This window comes from Trichosurus vulpecula, chromosome 1, assembly GCF_011100635.1.
Source record: "Trichosurus vulpecula isolate mTriVul1 chromosome 1, mTriVul1.pri, whole genome shotgun sequence".
NCBI classification, from domain to species: Eukaryota; Metazoa; Chordata; class Mammalia; order Diprotodontia; family Phalangeridae; genus Trichosurus; species Trichosurus vulpecula.
This window is the reverse complement of record NC_050573.1, coordinates 532,501,282-532,514,464: the sequence shown is the minus strand read 5'-3', so window position 1 is coordinate 532,514,464 and position 13,183 is coordinate 532,501,282. Positions and strand designations below refer to the sequence as shown.

The window sequence follows — 13,183 nt, the reverse complement described above, 5'->3', positions numbered from 1 at the left end:
TAATCTTCCCTCTTTCAAAATGCAAATCTTCCCTTCTTCTCACCTGAAGGACAAGAGCATTGGGGCCTTACTGAGACTCATTAAGGAATACCACACTGGGCACAAAAGTATTTATAGCAGCTCTTTATTTTGTGATGGCAAAGAACAGGAAACTAAGGGGGTGCCCATAAGTGGGAGAAAGGCTGGACAAAGTATGGTATGTGAATGGGATGGAATGCTATTGTGCCCTCAGTAACAATGACAGGGATGGTTTCAGAGAAATCTTGAGAAGGTTTGTATGTACCAAATGAGGATTGAAACAGTTTACACGTGACCAACAAAATTGTGAAACTGAACAACTTCGAAAGACTTAAGAACTCTGACCAAGCAATGACCAACCATGATTCCAAAGGACCAGTGATGAAAAATTCTACCTACCTCCTGACAAAGACATGGCAGACTCAATATGGAAAATGAGATGCACGTTTTTGGACATGGCCAATGTGAGAATTTGTTTTGCTTGACTATGCATATTTGTTACAAGAGTTTTGCTTTTCTTTTTTTTCTCAGTACAAGGAAGGGAGGTAGGAGGTAGAGAAAATAAATGCTTGCAAGTTGAAAAAAAAATATTTTAATCTAATTTAAAAAACTACCCATTGATCCCAAAGGACGATCCAACTTAGCAAGATTGAAACTCCAAACTGTGGGCTTTTCCATATCCCAGGGATATTGACCCAGATCTTCCAGGTCTTCTGGATACCACCATGGTAGTCAAACACCAGACGGTGTTGGGACCATCTTTTGTCTTTCATTCAGGCTCTTAACTGTCTGTACAAACCCAGTCCCTTCCACTCTAAAAATCACCTTACATGCCATTTTGCATGCTATCTCTGTCATGTATGCCATAGGTTTTCAACTTCTGGCTTTCATAAACACATAGTGTTCTCTCCATATGTAATAGGAGAGAAAATGGCTCCTTAACATTTTTTTGTGTTCATGGACCCCTTTGGTAGTCTGATAAAATCTATGGACTCCCTTCTCTGAATGATATTTTTAAATGCACAAAATAAAATACACAGGCTTACCCCTCCAAAAAATCAATTACATTGAAATAATTAAGAAAATATTAATTTTTTAACGGTGGTTGGACCCCAGATAAAGAATCTATGATCTAGAGCACATGCGAGGAAAATTCTTCTTACCTGTTAGGGCCCTGGGCAGCAGTGCCCTCCTGACCATTTGAAGCAAAACCTGGTCCTATCTTAATGTTCTTCACAAGGAAGTCTCGAGCCTTGTCCTTTGTGCTGTCCCGTGTAGACTGAACAGGAGCAGGTGTTTTCCCAGCTGCTTGGATTGAAGTGAAAGTCAGACCATACTCCTTGGAAGCTGGGGGTTTGTTAGCTGAGGTCCCAGAAGACTGGAAGAACTTTTCCCGGGCTTGCTGCGTCTTGGACACCGATGAAGTCCAGCTACTGGGGCTTGAGTCTGCTTTGTACTGAGAAGCTGCTGCAGAAGAGTTTGATTGGTTTTGAGGAGCTGCACGGAAGTCTGATTTGATCCGAGAAGTGGTGCTCTGGGTTGCTGCTGGAGAGTCTGATTTGCTCAGAGGAGATGTGCGTGGGCTCTGAGGTGTCACACTAAAACTTAATTTACCCTGAGGAGAAGTCGTGTGAATATCTAATTTGTTCAGAGCAGGGGTCGTAGGTGGGTCTGATTTTCTTTGAGCAGATGACCACCCCACGGGGGAGTTATTGGTAACACTAACGGGTTTGCTGCTGGCTGGAGAAGAGTTCTGGGCAAGTCGGTTGAGGAAGGAGTTTGATGGGGTATTAGTGCTGGATGTTGACTTCTGGAGGGCCAAGTTGTTGGGGCTGAGGGACTTTGTTGCACTATGTCCCACAGAAGATGGGCTCCATCCAGATGACTGGACAAAACCCTTGGCAGAAGAATTGGTAACAGGATCTCTGCCTGACTGGTTGGTTTTCTGCCCAGCCTCTCTTGGTTTGTCTGGTTCTCGGGCCCTCCAGGACACACCAGGGGATGTGGTATCCATTGGAACGGGGTTGGTCCGGCTTGGATACCCAGCTGCTGGCTGCTTTCGATCTGTGCTAGGGGACTTAGAGTTTGGGGTGGAAGCTTTGGTGTGGTGGTTCGTGCAGACAAAGACACCGGGTTCCCCTGTGGACTTGTAGGTACCTGAGTGGAGCGTGTTGGAACACTGTTTGCATCTAGGGATATAAGAGAGATCATTAGGGGAAGAAAGTCCCCCAACAACCTAAGCTTGTAAGCTGCCATCTTGAAGCATCCACTCCAACCAACCCATCACCTCCAACCAATCCATCAACATGTGTTCCATGACCACCTGCTACTGTGCTAAGTTTCTTGGGGGAGATAAGAATATAAAGAAGACTGACTCCCTGTGGCTGTAGCCATCTGACTTGCTTAGTGCAGTACCACCTAGACACTTTTAAAAATTAGAATGACCAACACCAAACCTGTCACATCCTTGAAAAGATGTAAGATATATGAGGAGACCGCCTCTAAAAATGAAAGATCTTACTCTCACACCACTCTTCCCTGCCCCCCAGCAACCCAGAAGGCACATCATTCCTCCGCTCAAGGATTTTCTGTGACTCCCTATTACCCACAGTCATATTCAAACTCCTCTGTCTGGCACTCGCCTTTCATAATCTGTCACAACCTGCTTTTCCAGACTCATCTCATGTCACTCTATGTACTACATGCTCTAGCTTAATTGGTTTATTCTCTGAGTTTTCATACCTCCATCCATGCCTTTGCTTATCTCTCTCCCTGTGCCTAGAATAGCCTTCTCTCCCCTCTTGGTCTGATGAATCCAATCCATCTTTTTAAACCCAACTCAATGCCACCTTCTGCATGGAGCCTTCCTAGATAGCCATAACCTTTTCCCTCTAACCTTACATAGCATGTTTTAAAATTAATTAATTAATTTAGTTTTATTTTTAGTTTACAACATTCAGTTCCTCAAGTTTTTGAGTTTCAAATTTTCTCCCCCTCCCCACTCAAGATGGCACGCAATCCAATATAGGTTCTACATGTACCTTCACACTAAACATATTTTCACGGCAGTCAAGTTTACATATCACTTTTCAAAATTCTAGTGCCCTGACCAAATATCAGTTATCTTGTTCTCCTACTCGATGGCATAAGGATATATACTGTGTCTTTTCTAGACTTTTTATCTCTCTCTATGCCTAAAAAAGTGTTCTGCACAAAGTCAGAGCTTGATAAATACTGGTTGAATTGGACAAGTTGGTTCATTCGTGCACATCCTAAATCTCACTGTCCCTGCCCCAAAGGCTCCCTCATGTCCTGGCTTCACCATACCAGACATTCCACCCCCAGAACCTCGCTATGTGAAGTGTCCATGGTACCAAGTGACCATCCCCAGGAAGGCTTTGGGGGAAAGGGAACAGACAGGAGGAGTCAGAGGAGTCTAAGCTGGGCTAAATGGAGAGGAACTTTTCTAGCAGCCTGCTTCTGACATTTACTACCTATGCAACCTTGGGAAAGTCACTAAACTTTACTGGGGCTCAGCTTCCCAAGGAAGAGACTATATACTAGATGGGCTCTGAGATTCCTTCCAGCCACATGATTAAGATTCTATGTATCTTCTGTACCAGTAGGTCATAGGCTCCTGCTTCTAATCCTATAGATGGCTGATCCAGAAGCTGCAATCCAAACCTGGGAATAAACTATGACAAAACCTCAATTAACCAGAACCTGACAGTCCAAAATCCTCAGTTAACTAGGTTCCTGCCCTCCAATGGTATTCTACTTTTAAAAGAATCCTATGATATGAACAGGCAGTTTTCAGAGGAAGAAATTAAAGATATCTGCAGGCATATGAAAAAATGCTTGAAATCACTACTGATTAGAGAAATCAAAACAACTCTTAGGTACCACATCTCTCCTGTCAGATTGGCTAAAATGACAAAACGGGAAAATGATAAATGCTGGAGAGGATGTGGGAAAATTGGAGCACTGTTACACTGCTGGTGGAGTTGTGAACTGATCCAGCCATTCTGGAGAGCAATTTGGAACTATGCCCAAAGGGCTATAAAAATGTTCATACTCTTTGACCCAGCAATACCACTTTTAGAGTTGTATCCCAAAGAAATCACACAAGTGGGAAAAGGACCCATATGTACAAAAATATTTATAGTGGCTCTCTTTGTAGTAGCAAAGAATTGGAAATCAAGGGGATGCCCATCAATTGGGGAATGGCTGAACAAGCTGTGTTATATGAAGGTAATGGAATACTATTGTGTAATAAGAAATGGGGATGATACGGACTTCATAACAACCTGGAAAAAACTACACAATATAATGCTGAGTGAGCAGAGCAGAGCTAGGAGAACATTATACACACCCACAGATATATGGATTCTGTGATGACTAACCCTGACAGACTTTGCTCTTCTCAGCAACACAAGGTGCAAAGACAACTCCAAAGGACTCATGATGGAGAGAGCTATCTACATCCAGAGAAAGAACTATGGAGTTTGAATGCAGATTGAAGCACACTTCATGCTCGCCTTTTTTTTCCCTTTTTTTTTTCTCTTTTGCTTTTGTTTTTGGGTTTTGTTTTGTTTTGTTTTGTTTTTTTGGTTCTGTTTCCTCTTTCTCACAATTCATTCCATTGGTCATAATTCTTCTTCACAACTTTACCAGTGTGTTATACATAGAAGATATATCGGATTCCAAGCCATCTTGGGGAGGGAGGTGGGGAGGCAGGGCAGAAAACCTGGAACTCAAAATTATGTAGAACCAAGTGTTGTAAACTAAAAATAAAAACTCTCAAAAAAAAAGAAAATGACATAAGTATGCTTTTGCAAATGATGGTATACAGCAGAACACAGCTTTATAATCACATGATGGAATGACAGGTATAGAGAATACAGTATTCTATTGTGCTTGTAGGTGGTTGGATATAAAATCCAAACAAACCAAAAAAATCTGATGGAGTAGAGAAAAATGTCAAATTTCAGAGGGTACTACTCCAAAAAGGCACTTCTCAAAGATATTAAAATTTTATGATATTCCTCAAAAAAAAAGAATCCTATGGCAAGAAAACACACCTATATAAAGGATTTAGTTTTAGTTTGGGTTTCTGGTTTTTTTTGAAAGGCACTCGGGGTCTAGTGACTTGCCCAGGTTTACACGACTAAGTGTCTGAGGCCAGATTTGAACTCAGGTCTTCCAGATTTCCAGGGCTAGTGTGCCATCTAGCTGCCCCAATGTTTTTTTGGTTTGTTTTTGGTGTTTTTTTTTTAACTCAATATCATGTAATGTCAGAGGTGGAAAGGGACCTTAGAAATCATTTAATGCAATAATTTCCACTTCGGGGCTGAAGAGTTTTTACAAATCCATAAATAAGCAAACTTACTTCCTATAGCGTGAATAATTTCTCTCTCTCCCTCTCTCTCTCACATACACACACTTTTTATTTTTAGCAATAAGTAGATGCTGTCATCAGTAAGTCACAAACTCCGTTGAAAGAGTTACTGAAACATACATGGTAACTTTTGGTCATTGCCCATAGTCTCAGTCAATAGACATTAACTACTCTCAGATAGGAGTTCCACTAAATTTTTTTAGATTAAATTTTTTTTTTAATTTTATGTCAAGGTTGGGAACCATTGACTTCATCAGACCCCCTACAGAGAGAGAAACTAAAGCTCAGAGAGAAATGATTCTCCCAAAGACCACAAAGCTAGTTAGTGGCAAAGCCAGGTCTGACACCCATTCCAGAGTTCTTTTACCATGGGATGTTCTGGGTTCAGTCTTACTTATTGTTCTTCAGTTGTGTCTGATTCTTTATGACCCCATTTGGGGTCTTCTTGGCAAAGATACTGTAGTGGTTTGCCATTTCTTCTTCCAGTTCATTTTATAGTTGAAGGAAGTGAGGCAAACAGGGTTAAATGACTTGCCCAGGGTCACACAGTAAGTGTCTGAGCCAGATTTAAATTTAGGAAGATGAGTCTTCCTTATTCCAGGCCCAGTGCTCTATCCACTGTACCACCTAGGTTCAGACTACCTTCAGCCCAATCTCCCAAACCATCACCTTCTCCAATCCTCATTAAGGGTCACCAACATTCAGAATAAGGGCCCTGAGCCTTTGTCACATTCTTAAATATCAATTTATGTTTAATAGAATATTTCACTAAGACAGGAGCAGCTCCTCACAAATTTTAGAAATCTTATAAACAGGCTTTGACATTAACCTTCAAAAATGCAATTGATGAGAATCCCCAATCCCAGGGGATTCCTGATTAATCAAGGTCTGACAGTACTTGGGTTAAGCTGATGAGCCAAGGGACCAGGAGGTGAGTTTCTAAGCTCCTCTACCAGCCACTGTGATTAGGTAGAAAAGCACTTAGACCTAGATATAGCAGCAAACTTGGAGTCAGGAAGACCTGAGTTCAAATCCTGCCTCAGACAATTACTGGCTTTTTTACCCCAGGCAAGTAATATAAACTTCCTCAGCTTCCCTTTCCACATCTGTAACATGGGGATAAAAATAAAGCCTACCTCCAAGGTTCCTTTTAAGATCAAGTTAAATTAGCTAATCTAAGCAAATCACTTTGCAAAACTTAAAGCGCTCTATATAACATTTGTTAACCATCATTCGTGTGACCTTTGGTTTTCTCAATCTGTAAAGTGAAAATCAGGCAGCCAAGGGGTGCCGTGGATAAAGTGCTGGTCCTGGACTTCCTGAGTTCAAAGCTGGCCTCAGACTGGCTGGGTGACCCTGGGCAAGTCACTTCACCCCATTTGCCTCAGTTTCCTCATCTGTAAAATGAAATGGAGAAGGAAATGGCAAACCACTCCAGCACCTCTGCCAAGAAAACCCCAAATGGGGCCACAGAGAGTTGGACATGACTGAACAACAGAGCGCTGGTGATAACAACTGTACCACTTACTTCCCAGGGTTGTGATAAAAGGAAAACCTTTTGAAAAACTGAAATCACAGAAGAAACATAGGTTAATGTTGTTTGAACTAGATGACCAATCCAGTCTCTTCTGCTTCTCAGTGTACGGAACTATAAAACTCTCTGCTTCCTGGCAGATACTGACAGGAGGGGTAAAAGGGACCTACCTGAAACAATTCCTGTGGTAGAGCTTCCCATCGACCAGGTGTCTCTGCACCAGGTGCACATGTTTCTTGCAGATAGCACAGATACTGCTCCTGGAGCCCCGGGGGCTTTCACTGCCCGTGGAGACCTGGCCCTAAGGGAGATGGAGACAGAGCCCATCAGGTCAGCCTCAAGAGCCTGGCAGGGAGCAGAACCCAGACTCAAAGGTTGTTACTGGGAGGGGTAGAAAACACATAGCAAGAGAGGGCAAACCAAATTCGTATCCAGCACTGTCCTGGGCCCAAATTCTTTGCTCTGTGCGTTATTAGGTCTGCAGCCTGGGACAGGCCATCTCCGCTTCCCCAGTAGGCTATCAGCCTTAAGCAACCCGTTTTGGTAATTTGCTCCAGTAAATTATGCTACTATTAATGCCCTTTGAACTTTGCTCTCCATATCTAAGTGGCCCAGAAAATTCTAATAATGGTCTGGCTCGGTTATCTCTCCACCCATCAAAGCCCTCCTTTTCACTTAGTGGCTAGAGGATAAAAAGAATTTGGCCTTTGTAAGGATTTATCAGCAATAAAAAATGCCACACCCAGACTGATCCTGAGGGGGAGGGACCACTTACTTCTCCTAGACTCATTCCTCATTAATGGTCAAACAGAAACCTACAGGCATATGTCTCAACCAGTTATAACTGTGATATAGCACTGAATTTGCATAGGGTGACATAGGTCATAAGGGGGGAAGAGCCAGGATACTTACAGGTTTTGCTGGCAAGAATTCCGTCACCGTGCTCTTCCCTTGGACAATGGGGTTTGTTCGGACTGGAGACAGTGGCTGCACAGGGGCTGGGGAAGCAGGCTTGACAGGCTGTGGAGTGACTTTCTTCCCCACAGGCTCTTCACTCGAGTCTGAAGGAGGCCTCTTCACTCCAGCCATGCCCCCGACTAGAAACCCAAAGAACAGATGAGGGCCAGTAGAATCTGCTCCCAAGTCACCACCACCACCAAGAGGCAACAGGGCTACGCCTGTGCTTTCCCCTTAAAACCTACGGGCCAAACTCCCCTTCTGCCTGAACTAGATTAAAATGTAATTGGGAAACATTTAGCAAAATAAATAACTGTGTAATATGACATAGATAATGTTCATTTGTGGTTTCCTAAGTTAATATGTGGCCCACCCGGATCAGTTTCTATTTGAGTTTGACTCCAGAGCCTTAGACAGGGGCTTTCCCAAAGAAGGGGTTCACTGCTCCCCAAAATTTTCCATCTCTGAACTTGCCAGGGCAGACTGAAACAAACTTGAGGGGCATTCTTCTGACTCCCCTCACCCTCAGCCATCCTCTGACCCAGACATCCACACAAAACATTAGATCCACATGCTGAGATGTCACAGGTAAGATTCTTAGAGGCAGTGTGCTGCGATGGAAAGAACACTGTATTTGGAGTCAGGGATCCGAGGTTCAAATCCTGGCTCTGACCCTTATTAGCTACATCAGCACGGCGAAATCACTTCCTCCTTCTGGGCCTCACTTCTCCATAAAATGAATGGGCTTGATTTTATGATGTGTAAGACTCCTTCCAGATCCAACACCTATTAATTATCTTGTGGTTGTTCGGGCATTTCAGTAGTGTCTCACTCTTCGTGACTCCATTTGGGGTTTTCTTGGCAAAGATACTGGGGTGGTTTACCATTTCTTTTTACAGATGAGGAAACTGAGGCAAACAAGGTTAAGTGACTTGTCCAGGGTCACACAGCTAGTATCCGAGGAAGGATCAGTCTTCCTGACCCCAAGTCCAGCACTCTATCCACTACACACACACACCAATAGGCCACCGTGCAGGATAGGGGGTAGATAATTATTATGTAATAGTAATAATTAGTGAATGATGCTGACATAAAACACAGAGCACCCCCGCTAGAGGAGTGATCAGATACTTATTCTAGAATCCTGCCTCTCCCTGCTCAATTTGATCCACAGGAATAAGTATTTACTGAGCCCTTACCACGGGCTCAGCGCTGTGCTAGGTACTAGGAAATGAGGTTCTAGGTACTGCGGAAGTGCCAGATGTCAAGGATAGACGATAAATTCAGAGGCAGAATAACCAAGGGAGAGGGCCTGTGTTCCAGACCCACCTCTGACGCGGGTTACTCTTACGGCTGCAGACAAGTCGCTTGGCCTCTTTGAGAGCAGAGTTTCCTGTCTGTAAGGGATATGGGCGTGGACCCGTGCCATGGGGGTGTTGAAGGGAAAACACTCGTAAAAGGACAAACGGGTACAGAAATGTGAGATGTTTGGTGCTAGTCTGGTCCAGAGAAGGGAGAGTTTGCTGGGGGCTGGAATGATCACAGAAGGCTTCTTGGAAGAGATGGGCCATTAACCGGACCTTGAAGTATAGGTTCAATTTGAATGAGAAAAGGGAAAAGATGAAGGGGAAAAATAAGCTCAAGTGTAGGGGGCAGCTAGGTGGCACAGTAGATAGAGCACCAAGCCCAGAGTCAGGAGGACCTGAATTCAAATCCAGCCACAGATATTTAGTAGCTGTGTGACCCTGAGTCAGTCACTCCCCCCGTTTGCCTCAGTTTCCTCATCTGTAAAATGAGCCGGAGAAGGAAATGGTAAATCACTCCAGTTATCTTTGCCAAGAAAACTCCAGATGGGATCACAGAGAGCTGGCCGTGACTGAAAGGCCTGAACGACAAAAAGAAATGTGCTAGGCACTGTGCTAAGTTCTTTAAAAGTATCGCCTATTCCTGGATACTAGCTGAAACACATCCATACCAGCAGGTCTCCCTCCTCCCGCTATTGTGGTCATAAATACCCTGAAGCAGTTTGGGACACCCCCACCTCCAGTGCAAAACTGGCTGAGCAGATTGAAGAAATCCAGAATGTCATCCCACCAAAGACCTACTGGATTCATTAAGGGCTAAGCAGTGACACATTAATCTGCCATCAAAGGGTCTGGATGAATAAATCCAGGGGAACATTTGTTCATAGAGAAGTGAAAAATGAGGGAGGAGAGAAAGGAGTGATAGGAAGATAGAGGAGAAAGATGTGAAGGCAAGGGACAGAAGAGCAAGACAGACAGACATTCAGGAGTGTAATCAACATTCAGAGATATAAAGAAACATAGAGGTCATCCAACCCAACCCATTTTCTAGGGTCATCGAGGCAAAACACTAGACCGATAGCTAGGAGTCCATGGAAGGTCTTTAGACTCCAAAGCCAATGCCCTCTCCACTCCACCAACCTGCTTCTTGCAAACACATTTGCTAGGGGAATGGGGAATTCCCATTGCATTGAAGGAGCTCAGCCACCAAGAAGGGCTCACAGTGAATTGCACAAAGCCTCTTTAGTCTGGACCAAAGAATCAGACTGTGGCCCTGCTCCCTCCTCCCCCCAAACTCCAAAGGCTCAGCCTCAGATCTTCTCAAGTCAGCTCTTAGTGGTCTAGCAAAGATCAGGCCCTAGGAAAGATCACAGAGGAGCATAAAGGATCATAGATCTAGAGTGCAGAGTGGACCTTAGGGGTCACTGAGTTCCAACCCACTCCACTGAAGACCAGAAAAGTTAAGTCACTTGACAAGGTTGCACAGCTAGTAAGTGTCTAAGGTAAAAAATGAACCCCAAGTCTTCCCTGACTCCCAAGACCAGTGTCCTATCTAATGCCTATAATTAAGGGGCCAGAGGACAGGGGACTTAGAGTTTGGATAACACAGAACTGTCTACAGAGGGTGAGCCTTTGGTCTACATCCCCACAACAGTGAAAACACACAATGGGTCACAGAGGTCCCAAAGAGGGGATTTTTCTATTTAACTACAATAAAGAAAAATAGATTTCCTCAGGGCTGGAAGAGTGGGGAGCAGGGGTGGGCGGGGGGGAATAAACTAAAAGAAAATGGAAGGAGGAGGGAACACAGAGGCTGGCACAATTCCCAGAGTCACTGTGAGTTTTGAACGGGAATTTCTAAACCTCAGATTAGGAATGTGGCAAAGGGAGGCAGGGAGGGACTTGCTAATAAAAGGCTGAGCCCAGCAGAGCCAGAGAGGAAATCATGGGTGACTGGAGCACAACAGCGGATGAAATAGAAGCTTTGGGAAAGGTCATGCTACTTGGGGTGAGGGGGATCTGAGGACTCTGATCTGCCTTGTTCTGAGAGCCCAGCCCCTCCTGCCAGGCACCCCTCATGCACCCTATCTAGACCGGGTATCACCTCCCCATCCGTGGTTAGACTAGGGCTCCCTCTTAAAAAGCAAAGGAGTTGGCAAGAACTCCTTCGGAGCTGGGTCTTGAAGGACTTGTCTCAGAAGTCCCCAAAGCAGAGTTTCCGTGCCCCTAACACAGCCGCAGGCTTCGTTGGCCCAATAATAATAACAACAAACATTTATATAGCTTTTTGAGGTTTTCCAAGTGCTTTTACATATGTTTTCTGAGTGGATCTTCACAACAATCCTGTGAAACGGGCGCTATTCTTACCCCCATTTTACAGATAGGAAAGTAAGACTGAGATAAGTGACCTCTAAGTGGCATGGTCACACAGCTGATAAATGTCTGAGGCAGAATTTGAACTCCGATCTTCCTGACTCCGAGTCCGGCATGCCTAGCTGCTTGAGCGCCTGTTGTATGGGATAAATGCACTCCTCTCAGTAAGAGAGAGGGAAGGCAGGGTTATTGGGGGATCGCATGAGACAGTAATTGTAAAGCATCTGGCACGGTGCCTGGCACATAGAAAGCACCACATAAATGTTAGTTATTATTACTGCTGTTATAACTATTAGCTGATGAAACTGAGGCAGACAGGGATGGATGCCTTGTCCAGGTGGGTGTCCAGGGCTGGATTTGAGCTTAGGTCTTCCTGGCTCCAGTTCCAGAGTTATCTACTGCATCACCAGCCACCATCGTTGTGGTGGTGGTGGTTGTGGTTGTTGTCATTTTTTTATTAACTGTTTGCAAACCAGAGAGAAAGAGAGGGAGGGGCGGAGGGGCAAAGAACTGGACAATCCATTCATTCATTGTTTAAACTTTTGTTGTTGTGTTTGTCCTTCATTTTAGAAGAGGACTATGACATCAGGGAAATGATGACATGACTTGCAGTTGACTTTGACTTGAATGAGGGAGGGCTGTGCAAGGTCACCAACCTCACCTTCTCCTCCAGAGCCATCTGGGTCCAGTGGCCAGATATTCATCAGGATGACTGGAGATAGCACAAGATGCAGTGGGAGACCCTGGCCCTTTTAGGCTGGGGTCTTTTCGGGTTCTCAATTTGAATGAGGTAATACCCACTCAGTGAATAGGCCTCTTTAAGAAGTGAGTCAAGGGATGACCCCTTTATTTAAAAAAAAAAATCAAATTGGGAGGGGAGGACCCTCAGGATTGCTGGCCAAAAGAGAAATGGTTACAATTTACATTCACTCTGAGCAAAGAGGGTCCCTAAAACAGTCATTAAATGGTGCTTGAGCCCCCTATTGTGGTCCAATCTATGAGCTCCAGAGTGAATTGGATTGAAGGTTTGGTCTTTGAGAAAGAAATCTAGCCAATAAACCCCAAGTGAACTAGGCAACTTTTAGCCATCAAAATTTGCCTTCCTTTGGAGACGAAAGGGAAATGGAGAGGGAGAGGACAAGCTGAGTTACCCAACTGGCCGAGCCTCCATTCAGGCAGCTCAGACTACTCACAGGTTGCGTTTGTCCTTCGTTCTCGAAGAGGACTGTGACATCAGAGAGGTGATGCCATGACACACAATGGGGTGATAAACAAGAAGACTGTTTTGTGCATTCTTGCTTCAAGTAGAGAAATTGGACCTTCTATAATTGGGGAATGGATTGGACTTCATCTGCTTGGCCCCAGAGAGCAGAACTATGACCAGTGTTAGAAGTTACTCACTTATCTCGAAAACCCAATGAGCTGCCTCATACAATAGGGAGCGTCCTATCCCTGGAAGTCTATGGAGAGAGGCTATCCATTAGATTATGGGCTCCTTGAGCACAGGGTCTGTCTTTCCTTTTACTCGTATTTGTATCTCTGGTGTTTAGCACAGTGCCTAGTACATGGTAAATGCTGCATGATCAGGGAGGCTGGTTT

General features: G+C 44.4%; 1 protein-coding gene across 1 annotated transcript in view; it reads right to left on the bottom strand.

Moving 5' to 3' along the window:
- MICALL2 (MICAL like 2) overlaps positions 1-13,183 on the bottom strand; it is a 61,446-nt gene that overhangs the window by 22,332 nt on the left and 25,931 nt on the right. The window contains exons 4-6 of the mRNA XM_036741322.1: positions 7,863-8,047; positions 7,121-7,251; positions 1,182-2,207 (exon numbers count right to left, since the gene is read on the bottom strand). Coding sequence (XP_036597217.1) covers positions 1,182-2,207; positions 7,121-7,251; positions 7,863-8,047 — 1,342 coding nt within the window. The remainder of the gene's footprint in view (positions 1-1,181; positions 2,208-7,120; positions 7,252-7,862; positions 8,048-13,183) is intronic.